The sequence below is a fragment of the Dama dama genome, chromosome 15 (genome assembly GCF_033118175.1).
Source record: "Dama dama isolate Ldn47 chromosome 15, ASM3311817v1, whole genome shotgun sequence".
Lineage (NCBI taxonomy): Eukaryota > Metazoa > Chordata > Mammalia > Artiodactyla > Cervidae > Dama > Dama dama.
In genome coordinates, this window is record NC_083695.1 from 84563798 (window position 1) to 84577495 (window position 13698).

At 40.0% G+C, this 13698-nt stretch overlaps 1 protein-coding gene across 1 annotated transcript in view; it reads right to left on the reverse strand.

Annotated features, from left to right (window-relative positions):
- Positions 1–618: 618 nt before the first annotated feature.
- The window catches only part of CACUL1 (CDK2 associated cullin domain 1), a 74648-nt gene continuing 61568 nt past the window's right edge, over positions 619–13698 (reverse strand). The window contains exons 8-9 of the mRNA XM_061162755.1: positions 9825–9868; positions 619–9407 (exon numbers count right to left, since the gene is read on the reverse strand). Of these exons, the coding sequence (XP_061018738.1) occupies positions 9367–9407; positions 9825–9868 (85 nt within the window). The 3' untranslated portion in view covers positions 619–9366. The remainder of the gene's footprint in view (positions 9408–9824; positions 9869–13698) is intronic.

The following is a 13698-nucleotide window of genomic DNA, read 5'->3' on the forward strand; positions in this document are numbered from 1 at the left end:
GCAGCAAGAATACTGGAGTGAGTTGCCATTTCCTTCTCCAGAGGATCTTCTGGACCCAGGAATCTAAGCCAAGTCTCCTGTGGCTCCTGCATTGGCAGGCGGACGCTTTACCACTGAACCACCTGAGTAGCCCTATTTTCTGAGATGGAGAAATTTAAATCCCAGAAGAGGTTTGCTGGTTATCTCACAGTAACATTTGAAAAAGTATTGTCAGTATTAAATATGTTCTTAATTTTTTTAGTGATAAAAACACAGATGTTTGCAATTTGCCAACCTTTCTTGTGGTGACAAGTGCCTGTCAATAATGCAATCACGAAGGTATTTTAAAAACAAAAAAGACAGACTTTATCCAACCCTTCAAAGTAAAGATGCTATACTGAGTAAGAAAGTTGCTACTTTTTCTAAAGAAATTCATGTTAAGAGCATCTCAAAAATGGCTAGACATGATTCCAGCTTCATGAAAATGTGTTGTCCAAAATTGGTCACCAATAAAACCTCTTATAAGAGCACACTCAAACTTGGGAACTAAAATTCAAAAGTGAGTTTCAATAGCTCTTGAACCCCTTTGTTAATAATAAAAATACCACACTCACAATTATTGAGCAAGAACAAGTTAGGGACAGTGAGACAGATGGAAATTTATTACAAAGATTTCAACAAACACTTTAAGACTAGTAGATGGAACTGAAAACAGTATTGTTTTTCAGAAAGCCAAGGCATCTGGATCCACAGATTCCCTGGATCCACATCTTAATGAAGTTTTTTTTTTTTTCTCCCCCCCACCCCAGCTACAATAGCCATAAGAACTCAGCATTAAAATAAACTTACCTTAGAATCACACATTGTTTTTATTGTGAAGTGTTAAAACTAGGAGTTTCAAAAATAATGAAGCATTTTTAATAATATGGCTCTTACTAAACTTTTCAGAAAGAGTAAAGGGTTATTTCTTTTTTAACCACAATACACACAAAAAGTATTTTAAAACATTTTCACCTCATCTTTTTTCTCATCTATTGTTTTGTCTTATGTGTATTAGTATAGTACACAATTTAAAAATATATACGTATGTACAAATGCTGGGTCAGTGCTCTACATAGTGTAGTTGGGTGATTGATTTACACAGGGTTCTGTTTTCAGACCATTGCTTACATTCATAGAACAAACGTCTCCCACCTCAAGAAAATATAAATGGTATTGTCTTCAGTTTTTATAACTTTAACTTCGTTCATTTTTAGTCCATCTGGAATTTCTTTTTGGTGAACTGTATGACTGAATTTTCACCAGCTGTATCAGCACTTTCCAGTGAATAATGTCATGATCAGAACCATTTTAAATACCCACCTTTAACATGCTTAAAAGCACTTGAGTCTCTATTTTAAACCATCTTCCATTAACTTGTCTTTTGACACCAGTGTAAAAATGTAATTGCCATTGTAAAAAAAGTGATTTTTGGTACAAGTTCCTCTTCTTTCCCCCCTTTCAATGAAGATTTTATTTTCATCCGTTCATACTTTCACACAAATTTTTTATTTATACTTAAAATACTTTTTGGTGTTTAGATTAGCTTTGCGCTGAATTTAGATATTAATTCAAGAACTGACATGTTTACTAAGATCAAAATGTTCCTATTCTCAACTGCTTATAAGCCAGTGTTCCTCTCTGTTCTCACTTCCCCTTTACCCCACCTTCAAGGAGACCATGGTCTTGAAAGTGAAAGTCGCTCAGTTGTGTCAGACTCTGAGACCCCATGGACTAACAATCCATGGAATTCTCCAGGCTAGAATACTGGAGCAGGTAGCCTTTCCCTTCTCCAGGGGATCTTTTCAACGCAGGGATCAAACCCAGGTCTCCTGCACTGCAGGCGGATTCTTTACCAGCTGAGCCACAAGAGAAACCCAAGAATACTGGAGTGGGTAGCCTATCCCTTCTCTAGCATTTTCCCAACCCGGGAATTGAACCGAGGTCTCCTGCATTTAAGGGAGATTCTTTACCAACTGAGCTATCAGGGAAGCCCCATGGTCTATAAATGTTAATTCTCTTTCTTTAGTTTTACTACTTATGAATCTCTACACAATGTACTGTTTTTCCTGGTTATGAACTTTGTATAAAGGTAATCAGGCTGACTATACTCTTCTGATTTGCCTCTTTTTAACTCAGTGTGATTTCTGAGACTTACCCAGGTTGATGCACAAATCTGTGTGCTGCACTTAGGACTCCACAGATCCCACTGCACACACACAGTTCATCTCTTCATTTCCCTGTAGATGGGCAGCTGGCTCTCTTTTCCTCCTTTTTCCTCCTGTTGTTACTACAAACACTGCTTGTTGTGACCATTCCTGGACATGTTTCCTGGGTATTCACATCTGATGTGATTTTCTCTTAAGATAAACCCAATGTTCAACTTCACTAGCTAATACTGTTTTCCAAAGTGGTAGTACTGACTTACACGCAGAGTAGCAGATGAAGATCCTGTTGTCGCAACCTCTGCAATTTTTAGTATTTTCTGACCCCTCCCCGCCTTTTAAAATTGTAGTTGACTTACAATGTTGCATTAATTTCTGCTGTGCAGCGAAGTGACTCAGCTATACATTATATACATTCTTTTCCACTAGGTTTACCCCAGGACACTGAATTAAGTTCCGGGTGCTACACAGTAGTGCCTTGTTGTTTACCTATCTTATATATAGTAGTTTGCATTTGCTAATCCCAAGCTTCTAATTTTTCCCTCCCCCCACTTACCAACTTTTTAATTGTTGCCAATATGGGGACTGCTGCTACTGCTAAGTTACTTCAGTCGTGTCAGACTCTGTGCGACCCCATAGACGGCAGCCCACCCGTCTCCCCAGTCCCTGGGATTCTCCAGGCAAGAACACTGGAATGGGTTGCCATTTCCTTCTCCAATGCAGTAAAGTGAAAAGTGAAAGTGAAGTGGCTCAGTCATGCCTGACTCGTAGCGACCCCATGGACTGCAGCCTAAACAGGCTCCTCCGTCCATGGGATTTTCCAGGCAAGAGTCCTGGACTGGGGTGCCGTTGCCTTCTCCCATACGGGGACTAGAAACTGGTATTACGGCTTCAATGTGTCTCCTGATTACTGGTAAGGCTTGACTTTTTTTCAAGTTTATGGGCCATTTCTGGTTCTTCTGTGAAATGCCTACTTGTGAATTTTGCCCAATTCTCTCCTGAGTTGTCGCTTTCTTACTGATATACATTCAGGTGCTTTTTAACAATTATGTACACATCATGATTATCTGTATCTTGTTCCAGTTTGGCTTTGCTTTTTCATTCTGTGGCATGTTTGGTAAACAAAAGTAGTTACTATTAGTGCAACTAAATTATTTCTCTCTTAACTAATGGTTTGCACCGTTTCCCCTTCCCCCTAAAGTCATAAAAAATATTCTTCTATATCATCTTCTAAGTTTTACAGTTTTAACTTTAATCCAGTAAATCTTTAATCCACTTTGGACTGACTTTTGTAACTGGTGCAAGGTTGAACTCCAATTCACTTTTTTTCCTCTGTGAAAAATTACTGAAGCCCCATTTAAGAAATAATCCATCCTCCTCCTCATTGATCTGCAATGACTACCTTTAACAAAATTTGGTTCTGGAACATGAGTAGGTCAGTTTCTGAGCTCTTTATTCCTGTCCATTCATCTACTTATCATCTCTGTGCCAACTCCACAGTGTTTTAAGCACTCACTGTATTTCACAGTAAGGGTCATACTCCAGTAATCCTAGCTCTCCTCACACCTCACCTTCTTTATGAGTATCTTAGATATCTGTGGTCCTTTGTTCTTCCATTTAAATATTAGGATCAGCTGGGATTTTTCTGTTGGAATTACTTTAATCTACTAACATTCAGAGAATGAGTTGAGGCTGAGATGATCTTACCAACCACTGTCTATTTATGTCAACAAAGGTGCTTTTTAAAAATTATCAATTTCTCATTAAAAGGCTTATATATCTTTTATTAAGATTTTTAGGTACTTTGTGACTTTTCTGTTCCTAGTATAAATTCTATTTCTTAACAATATTTAAAAAATTTACAGATATTACTGCTTGTGGTTGCTGCGTGAAAATGTAATTGACATTTGCATATTGATTGTGTTCCAGCAACCCTGATAAACTCACAAGGCTACTAATCTGCCTTGTAGATATTTTGGATTTTCACAGACAATCTGATCACACGTTAATCTGTTGATGGACGGGTCACATTAATTGACTTCCTAACGTTAACCAATTTGCATTCCTGAGATAAATCCAATTTGGTCATCTCTGATCACCATCATCACATACACACACTCACATTGGTGTGGGGGTCAGGATGGCCACTCATGCTGCAGGCTAATGAATGTGGTAGAATACAGAATGTCATTATCCTTTAGGAAGCATCATGAATGTCCTATAAGCAAAACCATACATTCTGTATTAAGACAAAGTTCCAGTAAACCAGGTGTCAACATAACAAGGCCAAGCACATCTGTACAAGATTTATTTCATTGACCACAATGTTTTAGAGTGATGGTATACACCCTAATACAGAAAGAGTGATTCAGAATCCATCAAGAGTTAAAGGTCAGAGCCAAAGTCAGTGGCTCTGAATCCCCAGTCAATAAGAGTTTCATCCACCATTTTGTTCTTCTTGGATTCATAAAAGAGCTGATGTACAGAACACCCTGTTCTAAGCTCCACCATGCTTTCTGACAAACAAGGACCACCAGGAACTAGACTTCATCGCTTCATCCTTGCTCTGGCTATGCTGGTGGGTGGCAGAAGCCTTTTGTCTGCATCTGGCCTCCCATTTACTCTCAAGCATTCCTGTCTCCAGTCATAACTCCCCACATCACATGTGAACAACTTCTCCTGAATTGCATGGCTGTAATATTGACAAACAGGGCTAATGAGAGCAATTAAATTGCCAACTGTTGAACAAGACATACCCTTTGAAGAGAACAGCCACAGTCTTATTGCATTTAGTACATAGTCACAACATTGAAATGACATTTGAGAATCAATACAAAATATTTATTTTTTTCAAACCACAGAATTCACCTCAGAGCCACACTATCAATTTCCCAGAATTATAAGCCAATAACACATTGCATTTCTAAACAATGCAATCCAACCAGAAATGAAGATAATTTCCAATCAACAGGGGTACAATATACCCTACGGTCCTATAAGAATGTACCTCTGATTAGCATTTTCTTTAATTCTCCCACAGCCACTCCACCAACATAAGCAGAAATAGTATAGGTACATGTGCCATTTGGCTCTGGAAAGAGGTTCAAAATGAGGTCTTGGCCAGTGGACATGGGAAAGTGTCAATGACTTAGTTAATGAACAGTGCAAACAGAAGAGGAATCATTTCGCTTGAAAAAAACAAAGGTCCTTTCATAGATCCTGGTGGCCAGAAACAGGCACATTTCAACTGGGTAAGGAAAATAACAGGAAAGCCATTTCTCCTTGAATACCTATGACCTCTGTTTTACCTTCTGATAAACATAAATTCCATCTTATGCAATCTTAGTGAAAAGAGTAATCACAACCAAAAAGGTCCTTATAAATCTCTTCTAGGTGTATGTCAAGGGATTCATATTCTGATCTTAAATTTAAAGTCCCGTTAAGAGGTCTAAAGTGGATTAAAGTCAACATAATACTCCGAAGCTCAGTAAGATACCATAAAAAAAAAAAAAAAAAAAAAAAAATCCAAACAATGACTGGATAACTAATGCAGGGGATCTGTTTTGTTTTTTAATTGTGAAGTTTTTTAATAACCCAGATTAGTGTATATTCATAGAACAATGTTATCTAATACTAGCTGCTTATTGGACAATTGAATTTTAGCTCAAGGATAATGCCTTGTGTAATAATCATGGAAATAATAAACTGCAATAAAAAAGAAAAAACACAGAGAAGAAAACAGAGCCAGTTTCAATGAGAAGACAAGATCTGAAGGGTGACCCTGGGAGATTAAACAGCTTCTTTAAATACTCCGACACAAGCGCTCCTGCTCACTTAGCTCCGGAAACCAATTGTGTTTGCAAGATCACCGTTACCTTTGCTTGTACATGTGCACAGACCATCACTCTAAAGTTATCCTTTTGTGCTGAAGAACTTTCAAATCCCTTGTTTGGTCGGTACAGAATATTATAGCGAGGTGATGCGTGTGCAAACTCTTCCTGAGGAATTCTTTGTGTGTGCAAATTTGCAACCTGACAGAAAGCGTGGCATGCAGCAAGAGGAGTGACGGGGTCCGGGGCTGTAGCCCTGGGGATGTATGTGCGTGCAGCGTCACCGCCACAGCCCACTCTTCTGCAAGCTCACTTACTCACACGCTGACTTTCACCCCGCACCTCGAAGGAAGGGAGGGGAACTGCCTCCAACTTGTAAAAGGGACAGGGGATAAAGTCACTTGTCCACAAAATTTAATAATGCACCACTCATGCGCCCGGGTATTTGTCTCTTTTCACTAACTCCTATCTAAGAACTAGTAGATGAAGAGTCACAACACCAGGTTTTGCTCTCTGCTCCCCAGAAAACACAGCAGTCAGGTCAGGGTGTAGCTGTGATGAGAAGGATATGAGACAACACATACTGAAGCTTAATGCCAACTTTAAAATAAGTACCATCTCTCCAAACAACGATCACCTATTGATGTTAAGTGTCACCATTCCAAAGTGAGTGAACTGGCTTTCTCTGGAGGGTCCAGTTTCAGGCTGCATGTATACACTAGTCCATTTGGCAAACCAACTGCATGTGTTGACTCATGAGATGATCAACCTGCTTTACAATTTTCTGTCTTTGATGATTTGGGCCCCATAAAAAGCCAGTGTTTAACTATGGTGTGTAAACTACATACTGTACTGGCAAGGAGAATACAAGTGAACACGCGAAGGAAATACTTTTAGGCAGACAGTACTTAGTCAATACAAAATGGAGGCATCTCTTACTTCTTCGTTGCAGACTAAGAATTTTGTTAAGAATCCCAATTAAATAAGTAAGGTCAATATTGACTTAAAGAAGTAAGTTCTTCATACTGCAGTGTACCTCAAAAGGCCAAGATGAGTAAGAACCAGGTTGAATGCACCGGGAGAAGCTGTTCCTCCAGTGCCTTCTGATCATAGTTTTGTACCATGAGGCCCTCACCCATAGCGAGCTGCAGCCACTGTGCAAAAATGCACAGAGAGACTAAATTCTGCAAACTTTACTCTGCCCACTTTGTTAACACACACAAAATAAAAAGAAGACAATACAAACTATTCCCCCATTAACTAAACAATGCAAAAAGCATCCAAAGATTTTAATGCCAATTCACATCCTAATGTGATGCTTTTATAGGGAAGGTTCTATTGTTGGCCAAAGAATACTTCCTTCCCAGAAAAAGCATTTGGGTACATTACTAGGATAATGAAGCATTCATCCACATTTAACAAAACATTCCAATTTCATTCCTTTTCAGAAATATTATTATTAAAACTACTTGAGAGAATTTGGTTGCAGGTGTTACATTTATAAGCCTGCAGCAAGCAGTCCAATTGAGTAAAGTAAAATTTGAACTTCATGATAAAAGAGAATTCTTCCTTGACATTGGAATGTTATGATGTGGCAAATCAAACCGTACAGGGCACAACGAGAGCCTGTCAATAGTCTTAGCAGTTTCAGTGTTTATCAATACAATCCAAGATGCTCACAGAATTAAAGGAGCACGCGTCAAAGTCCTCCTCAAAATCTACCAACTCTGGTTGATAAGTACTTAAAAAAATAAATCTGACAACCTTTAACTTCTGCTTCTCTGAATACAAATTTTACAAATAAAGGATTTCTATTCGGTGACTTGACTTGCTCCTGACACTACACTTCGCACCCCGAGCCTGCTCCCCGCAAAAGGACCAAGTGAACTGGCAGAGGCAATTCTATGAACAACCTGCAAATCACAAGTGTGATAGTCAGTATCCCTGATATGTCTTCTTTTTTTGCCCCTAGTTCTCTGAAGAGATAAATTAGTCTGACATAGCCAACAAAGCCAAAGAGAGTCAAGCATATGCTCGATTTAGATTTACGCATAACTGAGAAAAAAAACATCTTCCCCTTGTCGCATCTATTTTCCTTTGCCTTTCAAAATCAATAGGGTAAGCTTCAGTCTTTTCTAAGGAACTCAACAGCACTGTGAGTGTATGGAAACAGAAAATATAGCTTGGCCAGAGCTACCTTTTCTCTATGACACTCAAATATAATGTTTTAAAAGATACAGACTGCAGACTTTTTTTCTTAAGTACTTATCTCACCTATTTAAAATGAGACTGATCAGGAATCCCGCACTATTGATTATGTTTGGATTTAATAACCGTATCTACTTCCTAGAGCATCACAGGAACCAGCTTTGACCACTGGGTAATTCTCAACAGTATTAAAAAGGGAGCTTTAGTGCTAAAGGACTGCCCAATGCTAAACTAGCGTAATGGCAACACTACAGCAGCGGGGAGAGCCTGTTAAACGGCAGAGGAATGGAAATGTTCTACACGAGTTGGTCCCCAACATTTAACAAGAAAACACCACTGCGAGGCAGGGGGAAATCTGACCCGTGTGCAACATGTTTCTCTTTCCCCAATGATTTCAGAGTCCTGCTAGGAAGTCATACCCAACATCTTGGTGGGTCAGACTGTAATACCATCAGCTTTTTCGGGAAGCATTTGTGTTTCACAACATGGTCACAGAGCTGCAAAGTGCACAAAGCTCAAGGCACAGCGTAGAAAAGAGTTGTGAACTGATGGGGGTAGGGGGCGGGGAGAAGTTATATTGAAAGCAGAGTTAGCATTTTCCTGTAACAAGACTTTCTAATGCTAAACCAAGACCAACTCTTTTTTTAAAGGGGGTCATTTTGGTTATGGGTGAAAAATACTGTATTTTGTAATGATCTGCTTGATTTTAAAGCAAAGACATCTTGATGTGTGAAACCAATATGCCAAAGTGCTAAGTCCACAAATGAACAAAACAAGTGCTTTAAAAAAGAAAAGATTCTTCTGCTCTTATATCTTTTGGAGGAAGCTGCTGATTTTGGCTGCCGGATCTCACTTAGCAATGGTCACTCTTCATGTGTGTTCCTCACAGAATCTGTAGATAAACTTGTTAGGAGATTGTCCCATTCCATTTCAAAATCATCCCCAAGTCTAGCAGCAACTGTTTTGTTTTGTTAGTTTTTTTTTTTTTTAATTACAAACCCAAGTAAGAAGTCCAGCATCCTCTTCCAAGAAGAGCTTGGTGACACGGCTCCTGAGTGTCTGCGGGACCCCCGCTGTGCTCTGAACACAGTCTCTGCAGCTCCAGTGTCCTCTTCTCAGGAAGTAAAGTACATTCAATACATTCACTATCTGTACCCTCTAGAACTTGCACAGGCTGATGAGCTGTCTGAAAAAAAAAAAAAAAACAACATTGGAAAAGGGAGAAGCTACTTCTCCCTGACAAAGGTAGAAATCTGCTGATGTGACACATATTTCTCACCCCTCTCCCAAAAGCAGATCAGGAAAAAACCTAAAAACCATGTGGCTGTGAACGACAAGAAAGGGGACCATATCACCCGGAACTGAGTCTGGACACTTATCTCATTCTAGTGGAGATGAAAGAACTGGCAGCCTCTTGACAACTGCCTGAGAACTACCACCAGCAACAGGGCTTCAGAGCTGCCATGGCTTACCCAACAGTCTGACCTTGACCATACACAGGGCCCTTGGAGACCACCATCAGGAACTCTGCAGATATCATTATAGCCAGGGGCTGCTTTACATCACAAAACCATCAAAGATGGTAAGGAGCATCATTACTTACTATAAGTCAACTCATCCCCAGCTCTCTTCCGGGACTGGTCACCTCTGGGGATAAGAAAAGAAGAAGTCAACAGAACTGACTGACATCTTCACACACCAAAGTAGAGGAGAAATGAATTAGCATCACTGATGATGGAAGTTGAGTAGGTTTTTCAATTTTAACATCCTATTTTAAAATTGACATTAAACTTGTAAACAGCAGCTGAGTCATTTATAACCTGAATATTCTTAGCTAAAAGGTGCTACCTTTTAAATATAGAAAGCTATTAAAGGAAGGAAGGATTAACTATAAAGATGGGTCCTAGAAACTGGTTCAGACTAAACTGTCTTTGAAGGCAAATCTAGGCTCTATTAACAACATCCCTGGTGAACTGCATATAACAGGGCAAATTTCAACTATGAAATAGAATAAATTAAAATCTTCCCCTAAGAGTCCTATTATGGGATTGATAACTGCTTAAAGCTTTTGGAAAATCTCAGAAATCTTAATGAATACCCTTCTTGCAGACAGAACATGAACCTTTACATACAGTAACCAGTTCACCTTAAATACCTACAGAAATACATAAGACCTACAGAAGTTCGAGTTCCACTTAAGAAATAGGAAAATAAGAGTTCTATGCTATTTGTAAATCCTACTTTTGTCTCTGTAGTTTCTTAGACAATAACCCAGACAAATGACTAAAATGCCTAAATAATGAGTAATAATAACCAGTCCACTAGCTTTTTCCTCCTCAATCTCAGCAGCATTTACTCAGTTGACCTCCTCCTTCCTGAAACACTCCATGTTCTGCCCAATACTCTGTCCTTGGCCACTTTCTCTTCTTCTCCACGTATGTTCTCCTTAGTCTAGGAGAGTGGTCATACCAGTTCTGTGACTTGAAATATGATCCTTATGCCAACGGCTCCCAGAATCCTATCTTCAGCTCCGATTCCCTCCTGATACTTCGGTCTTGTGAGGCCCAGTGGTCTCATCGCCACTGTCACCTGGATGACTTCCATGTTCTGCAAATTTACCACGGCCAGAACGCATTCCACCCCCACGCCTTCCTCAATAAATTGCACCACCATCCGCCCAATTACTCAGGCCCCAAATCCTAGCTCATCCTTGATTCCTCTCTTTGCCTCACTCTGGAGCATTCTGTCTCAACACATAACCCCAAATCAACCACTGCTCGACCCCACGGCCACAAAGCCAATCCCAACCCACTTTCACCTTTCCCCTACACCACCGCAAGATCTTAGTATTAGTCCAGGCAAGAGCCAGAGCTATCTTATGTTAAAAGCATATATAAGATGACTTCATGTCTCTGAATAAAAGCCCTTCGGTAGCTTTCTATGACAGTTAAAAAAAAAAAACAACAACTCTAATTCAAATTTGTTTTCCCATCCCTGTGACTTATGGCTCTTATCTACCTCTCCACACCCATTTCCTCTCTCTGTTCACTATACTTCAGCCACTCTGGCTTTTTTTCTGTCCCTTGGACATGTTAGCACTTCTGCACTTTTCTCTATACTTGCAACACTCTTCTCCCAAGTTAGCCACATGGCTATCTCCTTACTGTTCAGCTGGAATTTTCCTCTTCAAGGGCATTACATCACCAAGTGAGGGGAACAGCCCCTCATGCATGCCCTGGTCAGGTACTTTATCCTACACTCCATCTCTTTTTCTGTGTAGCACTCATTATTATTAGAAATAATTTGTTTACATGTTTGCTATTTATCTCCCAACAGTAGAGTATAAGCTCCATAAAAACAGGAACTCTGCCTGTCTTGTTCACCCAGTATCTAGAAGCAGTATCTAAGTGCAGAGTAGAAAAACGAAATATCTGCTGAATTAACAAATTAGTGCATAACTAATAAATAGCCTCCACAGATGGATTAAAATGCTAGCTTAAGTAATTATTTCATGTTTTTGTTTTTTCTTAATCTTTGTAATCTTTTTTTTTTGTGTGTGTGATCTTCCAGATTACCAAACTTTCCCACTTTCTCTGGTTACGATCAAGACCAGAACAGAAACCTCTTGCTACACTGGATGAGGAGTCTTAAGGACCAGAAGAAAGAGACCACACCAAATGGTCTCTGAAGGATTTTCCTCTTGACCGAGCATTTTAGAGAAAAACCTAGCACGAACTAGGTTTAGACAGCCTAACAAATTCTAAACAGATCCACCCTAATGCTGCTTTTGAACACCTCTATTGTTAATATACTATTTGGCCAAAGCCAGCTGAGAATCTTACAGTACTATCATCACAGCTTTGTTGCTATTCAGTCACTAAGTCATGTCCGACTCTTTGCGACCTCATGGACTGCAGCACACCAGGTCTCCCTGTCCTTCAGTCTTTCCCAAGGTTTGTTCAAATTCATGTGCACTGAACTGGTGATGCTATATTACCATGTCATCCTCTGTTGCCCCCTTTCTCCTTTTGCCTTCAATCTTCCCCAGTATCAGGGTATTTTCCAAAGAGTCAGCTCTTTGCATCAGGTGGCCAAAGTATTGGGCTTTCAGCATCAATCCTTCCAATGAATATTCAGGACTGATTTCCTTTAAGATCGACTGGTTGGATCTCCTTGCTGTCCAAGGGACTCTCAAGAGTCTTCTCCAGCACCACAATTTCGAAAGCATCAACTATTTGGTGCTCAACCTTCTTTAAGGTTCAACTCTCACACCCACATGTGACTACTGCAAAAACCATAGGTTTAACTATACAGATCTTTGTTGGCAAAGTGAGGTCTCTGCTTTTTATTATGCTGTTCAGGTTTGTCACAGCTTTCTTTCCAAGGAGTAAGCATCTTTTAGTTTCACAGCTGCAGTCACCATGATTTAGGAGCCAAAGAAAATAAAATCTGTCCCTGTTTTCACTTTTCTCCCTTCTATTTGCCATGAAGTGATGGGACTGAATGCCATGATCTTAGTTTTTTGCAGACTGAGCTTTTAAACCAGCTTTTTCACTCTCCCCTTTCACCTTCATCAAGAGGTTTTTTAGTTCTTCACTTTTTGCCATTAGAGTGGTATCACCGGCATATTTTAGGTTATTGACATTTCTCCCACCAATTGTGATTACAGCTTGTGATTCATCCAGCCCGGCATTTCACATGATGTACTCTACATAAGCAGAGTGATAATATATAACCTAGATGTACTCCCCTTTGCCAATTTTGAACCCGTCTGTCGCTCCATGTCTGGTTCTAACTGTTGCTTCTTGACCTGCATACAGACTTCTCAGGAGACAAGTAAGGTGGTCTGGTATTCCCATCTTTTAAAGAATTTTCCAGTTTGTTGTGATCCACACAATTAAAGGCTTTAGTGTAGTCAGTGAAGCAGAAGTAGATGTTTTCCTGGAATTCCCTTGCTTTTTCTGTGCTGTGCTTAGTCACTCAGTCATGTCCGACTCTTTGCGACCCCATGGACTATAGCTTGCCAGGCTCCTTCTGTCCATGGGGATCCTCCAAGCAAGAATACTGTGGAGTGAGTTGCCATGCCCTCCTCCAGGAGATGTTCCCAACCCAGGGATCGGACCCAGGTCTCCTGCATTGCAGGCGGATTCTTCACCAGCTGAACTACCAGGCAAGCCCTTGCTTTCTCTACGATCAACAAATGGCAATTTGATCTCTGGTTCCTCTGCCTCTTCTAAACCCAGCTTGTACACCTGGAAGTTCTCAGTTCATGTACTGCTGAAGCCTAGCTTGAAGGATTTTGAGCGTCACTTTGCTAGCATGTGAAATGAACGCAATTGAATGGTAGTGTGAACATTCTTTAGCATTGCCCTTCTTTGGGACTGGAATGAAATCAGATCATGAGCTCCTTACTACAAAATTCAGGCTTAAATTGAAGAAAATAGGGGAAAATCACTAGGCCATTCAAGTATGACCTA